The 23,386-nt window shown below is 48.5% G+C and overlaps 1 protein-coding gene across 7 annotated transcripts in view; it reads left to right on the top strand.

Annotated features, from left to right (window-relative positions):
• Nucleotides 1-23,386, top strand: part of MARK2 (microtubule affinity regulating kinase 2) — a 105,873-nt gene that overhangs the window by 43,876 nt on the left and 38,611 nt on the right. The window contains exon 1 of one of the 7 annotated variants that reach the window (XM_054033899.1): nucleotides 17,835-18,394. The exons of the other annotated variants lie outside the window; for them this stretch is intronic. Coding sequence (XP_053889874.1) covers nucleotides 18,356-18,394 — 39 coding nt within the window. The 5' untranslated portion in view covers nucleotides 17,835-18,355. Of the gene's footprint in view, nucleotides 1-17,834; nucleotides 18,395-23,386 lie in introns of those variants that run through there. 7 annotated transcript variants of the gene reach the window in all.

Below are 23,386 nucleotides of genomic sequence, written 5' to 3'. Positions count from 1 at the left end.
TTCCACACCTTGTGTAAACATGATCTAATCCTTGGCATGCCTACCGTTATCCCCATTGTTCGGATGGTAATGCTAAGGCATGCAGCCTTCATGACTCACCCATGTGCCTGGGGAAACAGTTGGTGTCTGAACTGGGCTAGGAAGATAGGAATTGCTGTCTTCTAGGCCTGTGTTTAGGCCATGTCTCTCTCCAAGGGAACCCAAGAGTTTGGGTGCTTTTGGATAGTGTAGATTTCTACTTTTCCTGCCCTCGGAGCTACTATTGAACCAGGTGTACTTGGATTATAAACTCTTTGGCCCAGGGTCTGTCTTTTTGTTCTGTTTGCAGAGTGCCTAAGACAATGGGGCTCCTAGGTGCTCCTGTAATACCAACAATGATGATAGCATGGTGCTTGGAATCTCTCCACTGCCTGCTTCCTGCCTTCCACAGCAAGTGTTCCTAATCCTGGTGGCGCTACATGATTCTCCTTCAGTCTCCATCTGATCTCCTTTTATTTTCCCACAGCATCGTGTCCCTTTGTTTTCCTAGCTTCTGACACCTAACCACTCACTCTTATCTTCCTCTCACTCACTTCTCCATGCTATCTTTAATGCTGCACCTGGAACCTGCTTAGTCTTTACGTGACAGGCATCCTCCCCTTCAAATCTGTCCTGGGCACTGCTGTTATACCCACTGCCTATGGTTACTTGGGCTCAATACAGGAGTAACTGGGTGATATTCTTTGGCTTGTGGTAATCATGAAGTCTGATTATATGATCTTAATGGTCCCTTTTGGATTTAAACTCTATGAAATACTTACCATCAACAGTCAGGTAAGCTCATATGGAGATCTTTGAGAGACTAAGTGAAGAGAAGCCTGCAGAATAACTGCCGTCTGCACAGTTGACACTCTGTACTTTGTACAATGTTGGAATGGAAGGATAGCCCAATGGCTAGGGGGTTGGGAGACCTGGATTCAGTTCCCTGCTCTGCTACCGACCCTTGGGCAGTCACTTAATCTCGGTGCCTCAGTTTCCCTACTGTAACACTAAATGGATTATTATATTGTAGTAGTGCCTAGAGCCTTAGCAAGCAATAGCTCTCCCCTCTCTCCCTGTGGTGTCAGGATGAATGCACTGAAGATTGTCAGGTGCTATGGCAATGGAGGCCATACAAATACCATAATCATTTTGTTCCTTTCTTTCTTTGCAAGATGGACTTGGCATTTAATCTGAGACATGCATGGCACAAATTGGACCCATGCACTTCTTACACACTCCCACACAACTATGAAAACTCTGCCCACTTGATTTCACCAGTAACTGAATTGTGATCCCGGCTCCCAATTGGCTAAGAGTTATGTGCCAGCCTGTTCATTTGGTCTCATCCACTTAGTATGTTTTGTCTCCTAGATTTTAAGATCTTTGGGCAGGGCCTGTCAATGTCTTTGTGCAGCACCTGGCACAATGACTGAAGTTTCTAGGTGCTACTACAATATAAATGCTAATAATTGGAAGTTGGGGGTGGTAGGTTCTTATAACTGAAGGGTATATTGGGATTTCAAATGAGGTTTCTGTTAAAGCCCATTCCTTCCCCCACTGTTCTGGAACAAATAGAATTGTACCTAGAATATGGTGCTTCACACATTTCAAAGCACCAGCCTGTATGTAGCAGAGTCACGTTGGGAATAGAGACAATTGCAGCTGTCCCAGTAGAAGATTTTTTCAGGCCATTCTCCTAGAAGTAATTACATTAGAATTCCTAGATCCTATCGTACAACAGGCAAGGCTATTCCTCATTTTTGATTATTTCTGCATAATACAGCTGGTCTGCAAGAGTGGTTGCTGTCCCAGAAAAGCTGGCTTGAGGTTTCTTCTAAATTCAGTTACTCTTTGCTCTGAGTATTTTCTCTTTTTATTTTAGCGAGTGATTTTTAATTGAGGCATAAACTCTATTTGTGCCCCTCTCCTGCCAGAAGTAATGGCTTTATCTCTTATTAACTCTCTTTGGACGTGTGCATGGAGCAAGGGATGCAAGGGAAGGTGGTATAATAAGGAGATGGACACTTATTGCAGTAACCAGGTTGGCAGGGGAAGGGAACAGCAGCACAAGGGGGTTGGAAGCTTAATCCTGGGGGTTGTTACTTAGTGGCAGGGTTCTCCTGCTGGCTGACTGACCTCAAGCAGGTCCCCATTGTACCTTGAGGTTTGGAGAGGTTAATGTGTGCCTTGTGATGATGTCATGGGGCTCCGTGACGTTTACTGGCAGCCTCTGTCAGAGAAGGACCAGTTATACCAGTGGACTCTGTGTGTGTCTCTTTTTCTTGCTCTCACACACACACTTACATGTCATGGTAGGAACTGGACTGAGATCAGTAGAGCCTTTTCTGTTGGCCACCCAACTAGCCTTCACTTGTGATTTGTCACTAGCTGGATTTGAACTAATAATGAGGCAGGAAGCCTCACCTCTAATCTCCCTGAGGGTATGACTTCACTGTCGAGTTAACATGGGTGATGGGCACTAGAGTCTGAGCACCCATGTTAACCTAGCCTTGGTGCGAGCCCCCACCCTGCAAAGCCCAACCCAAGTGATTCTGTCCTCAGTGGTGCTGCACTTCTCCATGTGTGACTAGGACTTCTGGGGGCATATGCTGTGATGAGCTTGAGCCATTCTGATTCTTCCCCAGTGAACTGTGGGAGAAGTCTGTCCTGGGCATGTGGGGGGAATTGTGGGAAAGAGACTGTATAGTGATCAGCACTTGAGTGAGTTAGTCTGCATCCTCAGTGCAAAGTGAACCACTTACCAGCCTGAGTAGAAGCCTCACTTGGGTTTTAGCCTATAGGCCAGGATGGGCCAGCCAGCCCCCTTTGAAAGCACACGAAGCTTGGGTGAGAGGGATTTATGTGTAGACCGGGTGGTGGGAATGGGAGGAATCCTTGGGTGAGAGCCCAAGTTAACACTCTAGTGAAGAGGTATCCTGAGCTAATCTCTCTGCCGGAGTGACTGACGGCATATTGCGTTACTGTGGTAACAGAGACCTGTGGCAGTCCACTGACTGTTCAAACATCAGATCCAGACTTCCTGGAAAAGGGAGAAGATAATCTGCGAGCAACACCTCATTGAGAGTGCTGTGAATCCTGCCTTGGAGCAGTGGTATTTAATTCAGCCTCCAGGGAAGCCATGTCATGTCCTGGCCTCGCCTCCTCGTTGTGCTGAGTCAGTGAGGGAACAGCTCTGAGAGTAACCAGTCAAGCGAGAGGTATTTCAGTTTGACAATCCTGAGCTTTGCACTCATTGCTGTCACTGTGTGTAATCTTCCCAGGGATGCTAGTCAGGGCTAGTCACACTTGTCCTACTGTGAGAAGCCTGAAGCAGGTGGCATAACCTGATCACTTTAGTACAGGAAGTGGTAACCTGACTCTCGGAAACGTCTTCCCTCCAATCCAAAACCGAACCGAGGAAGAGGAGTGTTGGCTTCATGCCATGACTCTCTGGTCCCAATCTCTGCCTTGTTTGTGCCTTTATTTATATTCCGGTAGCACCTGTGAGCCCAGTCGTGAACCAGGACCCTATTGTGCTAGGCTTTGTACAGATAAGAGAGATTTCCTACTCCAAACAGTTTACGATGTGTTTAAACATTGGTTTGCTCTGCTGAATTGTTATCCCCTACAATGGTCGTCTTGTCCTGGAATGGGAGTGAAACTTAAGGGGTAAATTGCATTTCGCTAAATTTATTTTCAATCTGGTGCAGGCCTCTGTGTGGACACTCTTAATTTGATTTAAAAATGGCTTCTTTTGGGTTAGCTTGAGGGTCAGGTTTTTCAAAGTGCCCAAGTTCCATTTTCAAAAGTGCAGTGGAGTTCTTTGAGGGGTCCTGGCTCTTGACAGGATGGAGGCTCGTAGGTCACATCCATGCTTTTGGAAAGGTTTATCCTAAATCTGTTCCTAGTCCTCTGAAGCTAAACCTCCAAGAAGCCACCTTTTAAACCTAAATTGGAGCATGCACAAGAAATTTTCACTGGCTTAATGCAATCTGTTTAAATTATCACCTTGGGTTACACTTTCTCGTATAGACCAGCACTGAGTTGACGTTTAGTTTATCTGACTAGCGGAGGAATGTACAAATCTCCAGACAGCGGTTCTGTCTATGTCTAGCAGAGAGCGCGCTAGACCGTGACCTGAGTTCTGTTCCCAGCTCTACCACAGGCCTGACTGGGGGACTCTGGGAAATCACTCTGCCTCTCCGTGCCTCAGTTACCCCATCTGTAAAATGGGGATAACAATACTGACTTCTGTAAAATGCTGAGATCCATGGATGAAATTTGGAGGTGTCGGCAAGAAACCCTGCAGTGGACTGTTATGAAATAAGCTGCCCCAAGCAGAACTTTCCTCCTAAACCCTGTCAATCAGCAACCGGTTTCCACTCTGAAGCATGAAGATTTATATCACTACACATTTTTCATACTCACTCTCCTGTGACTATAGGTTCTCATTATCTATTACATATCTAATCCTTTTTTTGAGGTTTAGGAACTAATCTAAGGCATTTGTGCACATAAAAGGGGCACCAACCTGAAATCCAGGCAGTTTAAGACGGTTACAGGTGCAACACTCGCCCTGAATCTTCTTGCCAATGTATGTGATTTTTATTTTTTTTTATTTTTTTTTTTTTTTTGCAGTTACCTTTTCCTACTCGAACCCCCAATTCTCTCACTACCTTATGAAAGACCCACCCCCAGGGAAATGGCTACCTCCAGCTAATGGTGAAGCAGACCGTGTACCAAGTGCTGTGACATGCACAAAGTAAACAAAAGTAATCAGTCATCTCAGTTATAGCTAAAAGAAGGGTAAACATTTCCAAGCAGTAGCATCATTAAGTTGATAGTGTCCCTTAAAGCACGATTATGAAATCCAGGGGCCAGATATGATGCTTCAATGCAAAATTGCCTATCCGACAACCTGTATGTGTGACTGCTACCTCAGAATAAGCTGATCACGGGCAACTGTATTTTTAAAGCCTCTCACCAAATGCTGCCTTCCAGTGATCCAGATGTCCTCCTTGTCTTGTACATCTAGCATGGGCAGTGTATTCCTGTTTTGGGTTGGGCTTCAAGGTGAAAACAGCGTAAGGCAAGTTGCTGGAGAGTCTGCATGCATCACCTCAGACTCTACATCCTGATGGCAGCTGGAACAGAATGGTTTACAAACCTCTCTGTGCTCATTATTGCCAGTATCTGGTGCTCGATCCAAATAAGAATGAGTTAACTTTGTCAGGATGTGGGGCACGTCTTAATAGACGCTTCCCCTCCTGCTCAGGGTTGCATGGTCTCCTTCACCAGTGGGAGGGGTTCAAAGAACATCCCTGTGATACTTTGGAAAAGCAACCTTAGCAATGTGTTTTTAGCTTTATTGAATGTGGAAATATATCCTATATGACTCGCCACCTATCCAGCTTTCTATCAGGCCACCAGTGGTCAATGAACCACAGTTAACTAATGAAACAAAGCCTTTGGCTACACTACGAGGCTTTTAGTGACACGGTTGTGCCACTACAGCCGTATCGCTAAAAGCCACACAGTGTAGCTGCTGTTTGTCGGTAGGAGAGCGCTCCTGAACGGCAAAAGTTTTGCTGAGGAAGCACCAGTGTAGACATTCCCTAACATCCCCTCAGGTATGCCTTGGAGGTAAACAAAGCCTCAGATAAACTTAACAGATCCACAGAGTTTAAGGCTAATAGGGACCATTAAATCATCCAGTCCAACCTCTTGTTTTTCACAGGCTGAAGTGTTTTCCCCCTAATCCCTGTATTCAGTCCAGTAGCTTGAGAAGCATCTTTCAGAATGACATCCAGACTGGATTTGAGATGGAGACTCCACCACTTCCCTTGGGAGTTTTTTCAATGATCAGTCACCTGCTCTGTTAAAAGATGCTTTATTTCTAATCTGAATGGATCTGGCTTCAGCTTCCCGCTGTTGGTTCTTGTTATGCCTTTTTCTGCCCTTTTGTACCCAGTATTTTCTCCTTGCGAAGATACTTGTACACTGTGATGCAGTCACTTCTCAATCTTTTGGATAAAGAACTCAGTCTTAGCTTAGGCGTCTCACTGTAAGGCTTTTCCTCTCACCATCAAATCATTTTTTTATTCTTTTTCTGCTCCCTCTCCAATTTTTCAACATCCATTCTAAAATTTGGACACTGAGTGCAGTCTCACCAGTGGTGTATACAGAGATGAAATCGCCTCTCTGCTCCTACTTGCTGCTCCCCACTTCATACATCAAGAATCACACTAGCTCTTTTCCACAGCATCACACTGGGAGCTGTCATTGAGTGTTCTGAAAGAAGACGCTGTTGAGTAGATTTTGACTTCAGAGATTCAGACCTTGACTGACTCAGCACCCTTGGCCCATTTATGTCAGTCCGCAGTAAAGCAACATCTGGAGAAATGTGGCATCTGGTGCCTTGTTCTGTGCTGACACTTGGGTTCTGTCCCTGCTTTAAACACCCACTCCTGGGAGCAAAAATCCATAGTTGTGAAGAATTCTGGAAGCGGAAAAGATCGTAAGTGTAGATTGCAATGGCTGTTGGGGCTTCCCCTGGAAGTCTCAAGTCTAGGCACTGACGTATCTCCTGGGGAAGAGGCTGAAGCCCCATTGCTTGGGACATTTAAAGCTAGGCTGTGTAGAGCCTTGGAACTGCACTGAAGGAGCAGTTGTGGACTAGATGGGGCCTGAGAGTCTCATCCAAGGGCAGTGGGTGCCAGCCAGCTGGTTCACACTTGGCTCTTCAGTAGATCCTGCAAAACAACTGATAGGACTAAACTCAGTGTGGTCCAGCCTGTCTGTGGTCCAGTCTGCACTTTGGCCTGGCAGAGGGAAAATTCTCTTCTCTTCTTCTCCTGTTTGGCAGTAGTAGCTTCAAATAGAAGAATAAACAAAGTAATGCCGTAGGACCCTGGTCAGGATAAGACCATTCAAAGGCCACCCTTCTCACGTTGGATTTTCTAGCACTCGGTTCTTTTACTCTTTCCAATGCTCTCTTGGTTGTCAGTGCAAGAGCCTCCTCTGCAGTTCTGGTCACCTGGAATGACCTTCCTCAATTTCTTTGCTTCCTCAGCTCTCTCCTGTCCCTCTCAAACTCAACTAGAACTGTTTGTTCTCTGTTGTCTGGGCCTTGTTTGCTCTCCCTCTATTGATGAAGTTGCATTAGAGTGTTTGCTATAGTTACGGTTGTGTGCAGACTTCCAGTGCATTCCTAGAGGGATGAATAGCCAGGATGGTGGAAATTGGGGTGTTTGCAATGAATACATTTTGGATGTCACTTCCAAGGATTGCAGCAGGAAGGATCGCCCACTTTTTGGGGCACTGGCCTGGAACTTGGGAAACCCAGGTTCAGGTCCCTGTTCTGCCACGGATTCACTGTGTGACCTTGGGCAAGTCACTCAAGCTCCTAAATAACTTATGCACTTTTGAAAATTTCACTAAGTGCCATTATCAAAAGTGACTCAAGCACTTAGGAGCCTTAGTCCGTGGGAGACTTCTAGTGTTTGAGTCACTTCTGAAAACGGGAGTTGGGGTCCTGCATCCCTCTCTGGTGGTTTTGAAAATGTTGTCCTTAATGTCTGTGCCTCAGCTGTCCATCTGTAAAATGGGGATAATAGGGCTTCCAAGCAGGGGTGATGGGAGGATGAATATATTTAAGTTTGAGGTGCTCAGAGCCTATGGGAATGTGGGGGGGTCAGAAGGACGGAGTAGTGCAGGTAAGTTGGCTTGGAAGGATGAGGTTTTTACCTGTAAATATTAATTTTGCCATGTGTACACAAACCAATGCAAAAATATTTCCATCCATGATGATAGAAAGTTACAGGTAGACAAAGTAGGAAAGATGCTGCTTGAGAACTGATTAGAGTTTGATTTAAGGATATTTACTCAGTATATTTTGACATGGGATGTTGGCAGTTTGTGTTTTAATGGCAATAAACCTTTAACTTTTTGAATCTCAACTTCAATTGTCATTAAATAATTGTGCCCCCACATAATTTCCTGCGATTGTGAAAATGTCAATTGATAAAAAATTTTTAAAATGCTTAAAACATCCATGTTATCTGTTATAACTATTTAAAAAAATTGAATTCTGCCAAACCTACACACAATACCTTTTGTGACTATCCATTTGTGTGGAAACTGGGATTGTAACAGATACTGTATACTTTGCTTACAAGAACTGCAGCCTAGGACATCTGAAGTCCTGATATCACTGCTCTACAGCCAAAATGCTTCTGAAATAAATGTAGTCAAACTTTAATAATTCTGGGTCACTGAGAACAAAAATTATGCTTAAAATTGTTGATTGGCTCTAGTTTTCAAGATATGCTATTGGGTCGGTATATACGACCCTTGACTTGGGAATGGCGGAGGATAAGTGAGTTATAAAGGGAAGGGATCTCAATTTAAACCAGAAATGACTAAAATACATCTTTGACTGGATCTATGAATAAATCTATGACTGGGTTTGGACAGTACTTTGCTTTTTAGGCGAAATAATGAATGATGCGATCTGAAGCTGGTATTGCGTCATACATGATATGAAGTGCATCATGTTATTCCTAGAAGTCATGGATGATGCAATCATAATGAAGCTTACATCACTCTGCTGAACAAATTGCCCTATATCAGCTCTAGAAATCATACAGTGTCGTGCTCTTATTTGTCAGTGTTTGATTTTGCAAAGGGACACATTTCTGTTTAGCCAAAGTGAGCAGAGATGCCTCATACTTGTGTGAACAGTGCAGATAACTTCTGCTATGTTTGTGGTGAAGTGACTTTTGCATCACAAAAGCGCAGTATAACCACTATGGTTAAGAAAGCCTATCACCTTTATTTTGATTGCAAAATTGGAGGTCAGAACAAGAGGTGGGCCCCACACACATGCTGCAACACTTGTGCAAAAATCTTCGCCAGTGGTTGAACAGGAAAAGGAAATCTATGCCTTTTGCAGTGCCAATGATTTGGAGAGAGCCAACAGATCATACCAGCAATTGTTACTTCTGCATGGTGCCTCCAGTTGGGAAAGGTGTGTCAAAGAAGAAAAAGTGGACTGTGCATTATCCAAACCATTCCATCAGCGATACGCCCAGTACCCCACGGAGAAGGACTGCCGGTTCCTAATGCACCAGAATCATTCTCACTTGAGTCAGACGAGGAAGAGGATGAAACTTCTGGTCCTGAACCATCAATGTCACAGGACCCACATTTTCTCCCATCCTCCTCCTCTGAACCACACCTCATAACACAAGGTGAACTGAATGACCTTGTCAGGGATTTGGAACTACCCAAGAGTAAGGCAGAGCTGTTGGGCTCCAGACTACAGCAGTGGAATCTCCTGGCACGTGATGTTAGGGTTTCCATGTTCCGTGACCGTCAAAAGGATCTTGTCCCATTCTTCTTCATGGAAGGTGATCTTGTAGCCTGCAACAAAATCGATGGTGTGATGGCAGCCCTCAACATCTTTCACAATCCAGATGAGTGGAGACTGTTCATTGATTCATCCAAGACGAGTCTTAAAGCTGTTTTACTGCATAATGGCAATGTTTTGCCATCAATTCCAGTTGGTCATGCAGTCCATATGAAGGAAACCTATGACAACATGAAACAACTTTTGAGGTGCATAAACTATGACCAACATCAGTGGCAGCTTTGTGGCGATTTGAAGGTTGTTGCTCTCTTGCTTGGTCTGCAGACTGGATACACAAAGTACTGCTGTTTTCTCTGCGAATGGGATAGTCATGCAAGAGATTCCCACTACATCAAGAAAGATTGGCCACTCCGACAGTCATTGGAACCTGGGAGGAAAAGCGTTCAGCATCCACCACTTGTTGAATCAAGGAAGATTTTGTTACCACCCTTACACATGAAGCTGGGTCTGATGAAGAACTTTGTCAAGGCCATTGACAAAACACAAGCAGCTTTCAAGTACCTCCGTGGAAAATTTCCAAGGTTAAGTGAAGCTAAGATAAAGGAAGGTGTCTTTGTTGGTCCTCAGATTCGTGAACTTCGAGGTGATGCATTTGACCATGCACTGCGTGGCAAGGAAAAGACGGCATAGAAAGCCTTCCAGTTAGTGGCAATAAATTTTCTCGGAAACAACAAGGCAGACAAGTACAGGTTGTTGGTGGAAAACCTCCTCAAGGCATACAAAAGCCTTGGTTGCAAGATGTCACTAAAGATAAATTTTTTGCACTCTCATCTAGATTTTTTTCCACCGAACTGCGGAGCAGTGAGTGACTAGCATGGCGAGCAATTTCACCAGGACATTGCAACAATGGAGAAACGCTATCAGGGCAAATGGAGCCCATCAATGCTCGCAGACTATTGCTGGACAGTGACAAGAGATGCTCCATTTAATGAATACAAGGGTATGTCTACACTTACCTCCGGGTCCGGCGGCAGGCAATCGATCCCGGAAGTGCTTGCCGTCGACGCCGGTACTCCAGCTCGGTGAGAGGAGTACGCGGCATCGACGGGGGAGCCTCCCTGCCGCGTCTGGACCCGCGGTAAGTTCGGACTAAGGTACTTCGAATTCAGCTACGTTATTAACGTAGCTGAATTTGCGTACCTTAGTCCGAAGTGGGGGGTTAGCGTGGACCAGGCCCAAGAGACAAGCCAAGAAGCGCCAAGTAGACACTGAATAGGACTAAACTATGTACATAATAGTTTTTTGCCTTTTGTTTCATAATAAATTTTATTTATATAACACTTTTGCTGATTTTTAAAGTGTTACATAAACAGGACAGGTGAAATATTATCATGTAAAGCAACCATAAACACAAGAAAATACCTAGGTTTACAATTTATGATTAAAACTCTACTATCTACACAATATACATAGACATAAAATGTAAAAACTTAAATATCTTAGAAACAGTAGCCAATCAGTTGTTTTAATTGTCATATTTGAATTCAGCACATCAAAATACATAATAAATAGCACATTTTATCTCTGAAGCAGACGACTTCTCAAAAATTGTAGACCAGTGTATTTGATGGGGTATTCCATAATCGTAATAATCCCTAGCTTTTACATAATGCTTTTCATTCATAGATCTCAAAGCACTTTACAATGGAGCTAGGTATCATTATCCCCATTTTACAGAGGGGAAAACTGAGTTACAGTGAGGGGACTTGCCCAAGGTCACCCAGCAGGCCAGAAACACCAGGCTTGGATTCAATTCCCAGAGACAGGAATTGAATCCAGGTCTCCAAAGTCCCAGCCCAGTGCCCTACCCACTAAGCTATGCTGCCTCCCTGGCATCAGCCTGTTGTGAGGCTGGACTGAATTCAGTTGTACACTGTTATTTGCTTCTCATGTCTTTTTCTTGGCAACCCAAAAGCAGTGGTCAAACAATTAGCAAGCAGTGCCAAGAAATCTGCCTCGATGACCGTCCCTTGCCTGCAAACCAGAATGACCCAGGCCTGCTTGCTCTGTGGCTGCACCTTCTTCATGGCACGTAGGATTTACTTGAAATCAGATTGATGTGTGTCTCCTTGGGAGGTTGTGCTTGACATCCTAGCCATGGCTGGGGTAGGGTTGCGAGCAGCTGTTCTCTGTCTGAGCAGATGCCTTGGCTGCTCCTTTGGCTTAAGAGCGCAGGGACGGTCAGGCTGGCCTCTTTGGCGCTTAAATCCCACCCTAATCGGAGCTGCCGCCTGTTTGACTCAAAGCGTGTGCAAGAGGACTGAGTTTTTCTGCTCCAAGTGCCAGGCGGAAGACTTTGGAGGAGGGGCAGAAAGAAGATAAAAGGTGGTTGTTGAGCAAATGATGCTAAGAGACTTTCAGTGGCTGCAAATCCCTGGTTACTATCATTAAAGCCCAAGTAGCAACATATTAGTTTTATTGGGCACATCTGCAAGTAACTGCTTGAGCATATTAATGGGAGGTGGCCATGCTGCCATTCCTCGGGGGGACAACACTTATTAAACATTCTGGAGTCCACACGGGGGGATGGAACACACAGCCTTACCTTGGGGAGATTGCTCTTTGTTAATCTCTCTGGGAAGCTAGGGGAAGGTCTAATGGGCTGGAGGAGAGGGTATGCAAGGGGAGGAATAGCCAGTTGTAGTCTAGTCTTGCTACATTGTTACTAGGCGGTGCTGCTGAGTAGTTTAACACCCTATGCTAGCGGTTCTCAAACTGGGTCGGGACCTCAAAGTGGGTCACAACATGAGGTTGCCAGGGCTGGCTTAGATTTGCTGGGGCCCAGGGCCGAAGCACGAGTCCCACCACCCGAGGCCGAAGCCTGATGGCTTCAGCCCTGTATGTTGGGACTCAGGCTACAGCCCCTCTGGCCTGGGGCAGAAGCCCTGGGGCTTCAGCTTTACCCATCACCCTGACCGGGTCAGTGGGGCTCGGGTGTGCTCAGGCTTCGGTCCCCCCTCCTGTGGTTGTGTAGTAATTTTTATTGTCAGAAGCGGGTTGTGGTGCAATGAAGGTTGAGAATCCCTGCCCTATGCTTTTTCACAGTAGTCCTGGGAATGGCTTGTGCCACCCAGAGATTGTAGAATTAAATAGCTCTGTACATATTGCAGCGGAAACCTCCTTATAGTGACGATCCAGGCTCCAGGAAAAGGCAGCAGGGCTGGGAGGATTCTGTGAATGAGTAAAGCTGCAAGTTTGTCACGGAAGTCACGGATTCTGTGATCTCTGTGACTTTTTCAGCGGCCGGCAGCCCCTGCGCCAGGTGCGCCGGCCACTGCTGGGGCAGTCTCAGGCCACCGTGCAAATCCCTGGTTACTATCATTAAAGCCCAAGTAGCAACATATTAATTTTATTGGGCACTCCCCAGCAGCAGAGATTGGGTGGGAGGGAGCAGGGGATTGAGACTTGGGACGGGGTGAGGCGGGCTCTGGGTGGTGCTTACTTGGGGGGAAGTGGGGACGTCCCCCTTGCTCAGCTGCTAGGCAGAGGCGTGGCTAGGTAGCTTTGCGCTCTGCCTCCGCTTGCAGGCACTGCCAATGGGAGCTGCCCCCCAAGTAAGCACCATCCCCCTCCAGCACCAGTGGGGGTCCCAGGCTATGCGCCGCTGCCTGCCCTACCAGCACCCGAGCTGCCCTCTCCCAGCACCTGTGGGGCCCCTGGGCAGCCCCCCCCCACCCCTGTTTTAGTCAACAGTATATTTAGTAAAAGTCACGGACAGGTCACGGGCCGGGAATTTTTGTTTACTGCCCATGACCTGTCTGACTTTTACTAAAAATACCTGTGACTAAAACGTAGCCTTATGTATGAGCCCTGCCCCCCTCCCTCCCCCCCCAGCTCCACAGGTTCAAATACCAACCTTCTCTCCTTCCCGGGACAAGTGTTCCAGTATGAGGCTTCTAGACAGAGCTCCTGGCTGGCCTTAATGGACACCAGATCCTCTGGGCTGCCACATTAGTGGGACTCATTGCAGTGCTCCCTCCCCAGCTACCCAAGATGGGCTAGCTGTGTGGCTTTTCTTGACTGGAAGGGGCTATAGAACAGGGTATGTTAGGTCTTTGCAAGGAGTTTAGGTGTGTAAGGGCTGTGGGCCCACCATCTGTCCTTACTCCAAGGTGTCCAAAATAAAACAGCACAATAGAGGCTGTTCAGTGTTTGCCTCAGAAGTGCCCTTGGCTTGGAGTCCTCTGTCTATCTAGCCTCTACCCAGTTGGCAGAGCTTCCGTTAGGGCTTAAACAACAGCCTTTTGTTATCTCCAGCCACTGCTAATTTAGTGGTTGCCTTGGAGGAGCAGGAGATGACTGTGGTAGGGGATGGAGGAGTGGAAGCTTTCCCCCACTCCCACTTGCAGTCCCCACCCTCCATATTCTCGACGTGGAAGCAAATTGTCTCACTAAATGCATCAGCCTTTTTCTCACATGGGTCAAGTGAGTGGCAGGTACCCTTGGAAGGCACTGGTGAGCTTTGTGCTTTTATTCCCCCGCTGCCCCTTGCTTCCTGACACCACCTGTAGCACAAAATGTCTGTCAGAGATGACAGGTTTCAGAGTAGCAGCCGTGTTAGTCTGTATCCGCAAAAAGAACAGGAGTACTTGTGGCACCTTAGAGACTAACAAATTTATTAGAGCATTTGCACCTTAAAGACTAACAGATTTATTTGGGCATAATCTTTCGTGGGTAAAAACCTCACTTCTTCAGATGAATTACCTACTTTACTTCAAGGGACCTAGGAAGCTGATTGCATGTGGAAATTTCAGGCTTGGCATTCAGAGGGTGTGTGAATTGAATACAGAGAAGAGCAGAGGTAGAGGGAAGGGGCAGTGCTTGCATTTCCCAAACCACACAGGAGGAAGGGCCTTGTCAGCTGGAATCCATTTCTCCCCAGACTCCTACATCAAGGGGTAGGGGGAGGAGGTCTTTACAGGCAACTCTTCCCACCCCCTTAACCCTGCTGCTACTAGCATGATTAGTCAATAGCAGATGACTGAAGGCCAATATGTATCCCTAGCTGAGGTGTGGTGCAGACAGTTGTGATGCGAGGGAGCAGCTTCCTACGGCTGCAAGCAGTTATGTCAGCCTTGACCTGCCAGGAATGCACTGGGTTTGATGTCTGCCTCACTGTTGGGCACATGTATGCACCCCACCATGGGAGGTAGTGCCTCAGTGACAGCCAGTGCTGCTGCTGTATGAAGCAGCCCTTGATCTAATAGAAGGGTGGGTTGGGTGGGAGGGAGGGGCTGCCCCATCTCCAAACCTCAAACGATAAAGCTTTAGCCTTATATAGAGAAATAAGAACAAAAAGGTGAAGAGACTTGCCTAAAATCTCACAAGCAGTTGAGAAAACAACCTAGGAGTCCTGGTGCTTCCAGTGCCTTACTGGAACTGCTAGGTCTCCCTGAGCTGGGGTTAGAGCCCAGGAGCCCTGAATCCCAGCCTCCCTTCTTCTAACCCACTAGACCCCACTCACTCTCCTTCCAGAGCAGGGGTTAGAGCCCAGGAGCCCTGAATCCCAGCTGCGCTACTAGATTATATTCTCCAGTTATTTCGTCAGTCACCCTCCCATTCCCATGAAGGCTCTTTTGTCTAGGCTTCTCTCCACACCAGGACAGTGAGGTTCTGCGTACTGCATGCAGGCTCTTAGCCTAAGTGCTGTGTATGGATCTAGGACAGTATAGAGCCCTTACTTTCCTGCTGTTCAGCAGCTCCCTGTTGAAATCACCCATTGGTGAAGCAGAAAGGCGACTGAAGGAACATAATATACTAGACGATGCAAGTAATTCCGACAGTGCCTCTGGCTTCATGGCTCCTGCCATCAGTGTCAATACCCTCTCGCGTTAGTGCTGTGCATGGATGCCGCATCTGCTATCTGTCATGTTCAAAGGTTAACCCCTTGGCAGCTTGAATCCGCTCTTCTATCAAAGCATCTCATGCGTAAATGCAAGGAACTGAGAGGGCGCTGCTGGGGAAGTTAAGTTGGCAGCAGGTGTGAGAGGCAGGTTTCAAGAGGGCTTGTGAGTCACCTGTGTGCAGTGGTGAGACTGTGTCATGGGGAGTCTGTGCTTCTGTGCGTGTTGGGGGTGGAAAGGAACTTTTGTTTCCTGTTGTCTCTGAAATTGACTTTTCTCAGTGTTTAATAGGAAAAAGAATGGACATTAAAACATGGTGTGCATCTGTCCCTGTGCTGGGAATCTAGCTTCAGTGATCCTTGGTGTCTTTCCCTCATGGCTACTATCCAGGAAAAAGAATGTGATTTACTCCACACACTGTAGTGTTGGCACAACCTTAACTCGGATCTGTGCATTCAGTGCTGTTTGTTGTCGTTCTGATTCCCCACGTGTACAGTGTCTGGCATGTTGGGGTCCCGTCCATGACTGGGGCTCCCACCATCCTGCTACTGTTAGTCAGAAGCCTGTGTTGCTAAGAAGTTTTCCGAGGATACGCTTGTATTCGTATGTATCTGAGGTGTGGACAGGTGAAGACTCTAGGCTGTCTCCTCCATTTGGTCTCTAGAAACCTGATTACAGTTGTAATTATTGAAGTTGGGGTCAGGGCCGGCTCTAGGATTTTTGCCGCCCCAAGCAAAAACAATTTTGGCCGTCGTCGTCCGTCCATGTCCTCCCCCTCCCACCCCCCCGTTTTTTTCTTACCCCACCCCTGGCCCCACCTCAACTCCGCCGCAGCCACTCAGAGTCTCCCCCTCCCTCCCAAGCTCTCAAACGTGGGAGGGAGGGTGAGCAGCGGCACGCGGAGCAGCCGCTCGGGATCTCCCCCTCCCTTCCAGGTTTGAGAACCTGGGAGGGAGGGCGAGCAGCGGCACGCGAATCAGCTGTTTCGTGCACCGCGGCCGCTCGGGATCTCCCCCACCCTCCCAGGCTTGAGAGCCTGGGAGGGAGGGCGAGCAGTGGCGCGCGAGCGGCAGCAACAGCAGCAGTGGAGGTGAGCTAGGGCGGCCGGTGCACATTTTTAGGGGCAACAGGGGCGGCATTCTGGCGCCGGCCATGCCACCCCTAAAAATGTGCTGCCCCAAGCACCAGCTTGTTTTGCTGGTGCCTAGAGCCGGCCCTGGTTGGGGTGACTCCTAATTGCACCAGTGTGAATGAGCAGAGGCTGGCCCTCTAGCTTTATCCTGTTGTCTGTTCAATCACTTAACCGTAAAGTGTTGGAAGGTTAAAGTTAAGATTGTGTAGGACAGGGTGGGATTTTATTCTCCCCAATTCTTTAAGGGCTTTAATGAGGAGTATATTGTTTAACTGACGGTGTTAGAGGTTGTTGATAGTGATGGTTTGTATTGTAGCAACCCCAGTCATGGACCAGAATCCCTTTGTGGTAGGCACTATACAAAGAAAACCAAGAGACAGTTCCTTGCCCTAGGCTAAGGCTTGTGATAATAGACTCCAGGAGTCCTGGCTCCCAGCTGTCCTGCTCTAACCCACTAGGCCCCGCTCCCAGAACTAGGGAAAGAACCTGGGAGTCCTGGCTTCCAGCCCCTTGCTTTAACCAGTAGCTCCCCCAGCCCCTTGCTCTAACTGTTCTCCCGCAGCCCTTACATACTGCATGCTTCACCAGAAAATAAGCCCACCAAGCTAAGGAATTAATGTTTTTCTTGCTGAATTTTGAGCCCCCTTCCTTGTAACATCAGGTTGTTGATGGGATGGGGCTGCTGTGCCAAGGGTCTTGGGGCTGTTGGTTGTGAGCTGACAGCCTTAACTAAGTGGTGCTGTAACATAGCTCTTGACTTCCTTGTAGCCAGTGAGGAAGCTCTCCTCCCCCACCCCCCCCCCACCCCCCCCCCGATTCTGTGACAGCCCCGGTGCATTGTGTTGACTTAGCCATCTTGCCTCTGTGTTCCCCAGCCTGTGGTTTGGCTGCTGTACAAGGATTTCTCAAAAAGGGCGTGTGCACACGGATGTGACAGGCTAGGAGCCACCCCCTAGGGGAGTTGGGGGTGGCACATCACTGCGTTCTACCCTAATATCTCCCCGTGCCCCATACACTGCTCTCATTTGGCAGCATTTGATTCCCTTTTGAACTCTAGTAAGAGCTGCCCCATATCTGTTCATCTTGCTTAGGGGCTTGCAGGCCACCTGGTGCAGGTAGAGCATTAATTTCATACTCTCTTTTCAGGCTGAGCATTTCCTTCTCACACTCACTGACTGAAGAGCCCTGCCCATTGCAACCAAGGGTGGGGCAGGCAACTTCCTGTGGGGGAAGAATCGTGAGTTGCTGTAACTCCGTCCTTCCCCCAGCCTAAGGCCAGTTCTCCCACCTTGCCCAGTGGGAAGAAGTGCTAGTGAGTTATGGTGGAAGTTTGCCTTCCTCCCCTGATGGATCTTGGGATTCAGATCCAGACAACACCCTGAAGCTCTCCGTAATCCCAGTGCTTCTGCTACCTGTGGTGTTTTTTTAGGGAAGTTACAGAGTTAGCCTGAAACTGATTAATTGCAAAACAGGCCGGGCTCTGGGTTAGCAATCAGGGAGATTGCGAAAGGTGTGGCTTGCTCAGGTATCGAAGGCGGAGTCCCACTGCCGGTTGGTGGGGGAAGTGGCTTGCCTGGGCTGTTCCTGTACTTTGCTCCTTCTGAAGAGTTTCACTTTGGCTGCTGCCGTTTTCCTTCACCACTTCAGAAGAGGGATTGCGGAGGCGAACGAGGAGAGATGAGACAGCTTTGTTCCCTGGCGTGCCTCTTCCCACAAACACACTCGGAATAAGTTGGAGTTATTTTCCCCTCTCTTACCGGCTGGCTGAAGTGATATAAATGAGGGGGGAGAGACGTTTCCATTTGGGGTCCGGAATGGAGAGCCAATGAGATACAGCGTCTGCCCTTCCAGACTACAGACGCTACAGAGAAGGCGCTTGCGCCAGAGTTGCTGAGATTGTGTGAAGGGAGGGGGAGAAGACGGCTTTTGATGAGCAGAGGGAGCACATACACAAGGCCCATGGCTGGAGTAAGTGTTCAGGGCGTGATCCTGAGATAAACGGGAGAGAGATGATCAAAGAGCTGGGTCTTGGGTTTGGGGAGATAGGGGGGTTGGGTTTGTTGCGTACCTTAGAGTTCAGCTGTTGGATTCAGAGACAAAGCCTGATGAAGGATCACGGGTGTCCTCTATCTATATCCCATGCAGTAGGTCGGTACATTGCCTTCCTCTGCAACAGGCTGTACATGCGATACCCACCCCCGCGTGTGTCGCCCCAGTCAGGTTGGAGCTTGTTCAGCGGCCATACAGCTGTCTGCCTCCCTCCCTGGCCAAGTCAGCACTTAATTAGGTGTGCCCGCCTTCCAGGAGTGTTGGGAACTGCACTTCCTCTGCAGCCCCAGGTCACAGGTAGTGGCTCACCGAAGCCAGAGCAGTACTGTGCCAGGCACCAGGATTCTAGCCGCTGGCTTTTGGGAAACGACCCCAGGTAGGGAATTTATGTGGGAGGGTATTCCCCAGGTCTCTATGCATCAAGGAACAATGATGCTTGTTAACAAACAAGCTCTTCTGTAACATCTTAGCAAGCACTTGGAGATAGCCCCAATCCCCTAGCTGCACCAGCATCTGAGCTCGTGGACCAGGGTGCCCATGTGGCCTTTCCCACGCTCTGCTCCTCCAGCCAGAATAACAGCATGGCTTTCCCCATTCAGTGCCCAGCGTTCCATGCTGCCACACCCTGGGGCAGATACTTGCCCAGGGCATGCTGCTCTGGTAATAAAAGCTGCACAGAAACCCTGGAAACTCTGGATTATCATTTGCATACAGTTACCCAGCATGCATTTCCAATCAGCAGCTACTTCCTGGCAGCTCTAGTGTTGGACTCCAAGAGTGCATAGAGCCATTGAAAGCCTTGATTTTAAAATGTACACCTCTCATGGAGACTGATGGTAAACTCTTCTTGCTGCAAAATGGAGAGCAAGCACCTCTGACTGTATAGCTCCGATAAACTGGGGTAGGGCAGGGGAATGAAAGCTACATGGAGATAAGGGATGTTTGCTTTCCTTGCTCCCAGCCACAGCCTAGGGCAGCCACAGCCTAAGAATCTCCTTCAGAAAGGGTAGCAGTCTTATACTTGGAGATTGTCGGGGGAAGGCACTATAGAAAGGCAAAAGGGTCCCTTAAGCAGCCTCTGCCCCAGTGAGGGAGGTGTGGTGGTAGAAATTCAGCCATAGGAAGATGAAGTGTCCGTGTGCAAGTCGAACTGCAGGTTGTTGAGGAAAGCTGGGAATGGGCTTTCCTAGTCCTGGGTCCCAGCCTCCCTAGCGCTAACCACTGGACCCAACTCTTCTCCAGAGTTGAAAACAGAACCCAGGAATCCTGGCTGCATTCCCTCTTCCCCCCCTTCCCCCCCCCCCCCCCCCCCGCTTTACCAGTTAGGTGCACACCTTTCTATATCTGAGGTTACTGTTTAGGGAAAACTCTTCCTTGCTCTCTGTAGCTCATTGCTTCTCTCCATTACATGCTGGGGGCAGAGGCTTGCATATCCTCTTGCTTTGTGGATGTGGTGTCATGTCTGGTAACTTGCTTTAGAGCAGGAGTGGGCAAACATTTTGGCCCGAGGGCCACATCGGGAAATAGAAATTGTATGGTGGGCCATGAGTGCTCACAAAATTGGGGTTGTGGTGCTGGAGGGGATGAGGGCTCTGGGGTGGGGCTGGGGATGAGGGGATTGGAGTGTAGGAGGGTTCTCTGGACTGGGACCGAGGGGTCAGATGGTGGGAAGGGGATCAGGGCTGGGGCAGGAGTGCGGGAAGGGGTGCAGGTTCCGACTGGGGGTGCAGGCTCTGGGGTGGGGCTGGAGATTAGAGGTTGGGAGTGCAGGAGGGTGCTCCAGGCTGGGATCGAGGGGTTTGGAGAGCAGGAGGGGGATCAGGGTTGGGGCGTGGGGAGAGGCTCCGGGGTGTGCAGGTTCCGAGCGGCACTTACCTCAAGTGGCTCCCGGAAGCAGTGGCATGTCCCTTCTCTGACTCCTACACAGAGGTGCAGCCAGGCGGCTCTGGAAGCTGCACCATCTGCAGGCACTGCCTCTGCAGCTCTCATTGGAGCGCTGGAGGGGGCCATTGGAGTGCGTAGGAGCCAGAGTGGGGCCGTGCCGTGGCTTCCGGGAGCTGCGTGGTGCGGCCCCCGACCCTGCGCCCAAGCAGGAGCCGAGCCACGTGGTGTGGCCCCCGACCCTACGCCCCAGCAGGAGTGGGGCCGAGCCGCGTGGTGCAGCTCACGGGCCGGCTTAAAACATCTCGCGGGCTGGATCCAGTCCACGGGCCATAGTTTGCCCACCCCTGCTTTAGAGCCTTTCATCTTATATGGGTGGCATCATAATCTCAACCCTGATGATAAGCCACTTTGCAGTGTCTCTGCCACTGGTTCAGTGGCCAGTTTCCCCTCCTTCCAAACACCCTTTTGTGCTCTCCCTGCCCTGCGCTTGCTGACATGCCATGTGCCTTCCTAAGAAGGGAGCTGTTGCTGTGGAAACTAGCTCCCTGAACCACTTCCAAAGGGGCCTGCCTGGTGGGCTTCTAGGAGATGGAAGTTGGTTGGCTGGTTACCGGCTGCCACTCTATATGACATCTTTGATCCTGTATAATTGAGTTAATTCAGCTCCCCGAGCGATCCCACTGCAAACTGATTGCTGCAACAGTGTAGATTAGGTTGGATAGTTGTGTGTATTGCAGTAGCACCAGGAGCTCCAGTCATGTACCATTGTGCTAGGCACTGTACAAACATGGAACAAAGGGATGGTCCTTGCCCCAAAGAGCTTCCAGTCTAAGCAGAAGAGGAAAGGCGACAAGGGGGATACAGAGAGGACAATGGGGGAGTACAAGGAAACAATGAGACAGTATTTTTTAGCCAGCTAGTGATCGGTCACAACATACAGTGGATGGAGCTATGGAATCTATGAATCCCCTCTGCCTTCCAAAGGCACTGTGGCCATGCTTCCCCCAAATACTAAGCTTTAACCTGACTTTTTGTGGAGAATTCTTTATGGGCACACGCACTATTGAGCTTATGGCCCTTTGTGGCTGTCATATCTCACTTCTGTTTCTGAGAGGTGTCCCATGAAGGAAGTGGGATTAGCGATTCCATAGGGACTGGTCTCCCATCAAATGAGGATCCAGCCCAGTGCTGGAGAGGCTGTATTGCTAGTGGTGCCACCTTTCAAATAAGGGCTAAAACTGAGGTGCTGACCACAAACATCCGTGATCTGTATTGCAAGGAGTTTGGGTGATAATCCCAGTATCCTGGCCAAGCCCCAGTTTGGGTTATTTTAATCTGCCTCTCTAGCTGATGTCTAATTGTAACTCAATATCTTTGTCCAAAACTGCTTAGTGATAAACAGCTGCCATTCCCCATCCCAGAGGTGGCTGCATTTCAGTGGTGTGTGTGCTTTTTTTTTTTTTTTTTTTTTTTTTGCGGGGGACTCCTTGGAGTGAAAAGGTATTATTGAAATCTAAGATATTATTGCTAGCAATTGTCTATTGAGCCACCTGTTAGAAGAGCAAATACCAGAGTACCAAGGCACAGGAATTGCCAGACTGGATCAGACCCAAGATCTATCTAGCCCATTATCCTGTCTAACAGTGGCCAACACCAGCTGCTTCAGAGGAAGGTGTAAGAAATCCACCACGGGGAGATGTGGGATAATTTTTCCCCACATATATATGGCTCAGCCTGGTCTCTAATAGATCAACAGGGATCAGCTCAAGCCCTGAAGCATGAGGTTTAATATCCCTCCCCAAATTTTTATCATTAGTTATGATGACTCCTGTTTCCTCTCCCTTCTGTGATTGTTTCCATAGCTGAACTTGGGATGTTTCTAACATGCTCTGCAAATATTAGCACATACATCCTGCAGGATCTTGGCTGCTCCTTGGTATGTGACATTTCAGGGGATCGTGACAGAGTGTGAGGACTTTCCTGAGAAGCATCCTTTAGCTAGATGACCCCAGTGAACCTCTCACAGGAGGCTGCTACAGGCAGCCTGATTGGCTAATGGAATCTACATACATCCCTATGAAGTGGGAAGGGGATCTCAAAGAGATGGGCAGCTCCTCTGAGATCTTTAAAAATAATCATCCCTAGCTCTTCTATAGTGCTTTTTATCAGAAGATCTCAAAGCACTTTACAAAGGACATCAGGGTCATTACTGACAGATGGGGAAACCAAGGGATAGGAAGAGGCAGTGACTTGCCCCAGAATCGGCCAGCGGCTAAGCCAGGAATAGACCTCCTGAGTCCCAGTCCAGTGCTCTATCCATTAGGTCACACTGCCTCCCACAACTTCTTCCTCATGGAGCTATGAAAGCAGCAAAGCTGTTGATAGTTCAAGCCCTCCTCAGCAGCTGCAACAGGTTACTGTTTGGTGACTGTTTGCCCCATGGACAATGAACCAGGCCCTTGATCCTTATGGGAGGGGATTCCATGTCCCAGAGGGCCCAGGAGAACTGGCCCTGCTGCTGACCCCTCTGTAGAGGGGGTAGAATAGACCCTTTTAGAATCAGAGCAGAGGGGCCAGGGCTTCCTCCTACCTACAGGGAAATCAAATAGACCAGCACTCATTTCACTGTAAAACATAAGCTTGCTGAAATGGGAGCTTTTCCACAGCCAGTAGTTTAATTAGATGTGTCTGGAGTTACAGCAGGAGCTTGGTGTGTTTCTTAGAGTGCAGCACAGGGTCAGCTGGAAGGTAAAATGGAGACTCAGGGAAGGAGCACTGCTGTGAGCCTGTTTGAAGAAGTAAATGGTGCTGGCCTCCTGCAGAGAGACCTGGGGGCCAGGGGGAGTCATAGCCAGAATGTTAAGCTGTTCTTGGCAAACAGCTTCCCAGCAAGCTCCCAGAAGAGCAGCTTAGATTTAGACTGTTTGCAGACAGGGGCTGATCCGGGGATCAGTAACAGCACTCAAACAACTCCAAACCCAGCATGGCTCCTTACCCAGGCAACGTTACTCCAGGCATGAAACACCT

The sequence above is a fragment of the Malaclemys terrapin genome, chromosome 7, assembly GCF_027887155.1.
Source record: "Malaclemys terrapin pileata isolate rMalTer1 chromosome 7, rMalTer1.hap1, whole genome shotgun sequence".
Taxonomy (NCBI): domain Eukaryota; kingdom Metazoa; phylum Chordata; order Testudines; family Emydidae; genus Malaclemys; species Malaclemys terrapin.
This window is presented reverse-complemented; position numbering and strand designations above follow the sequence as displayed.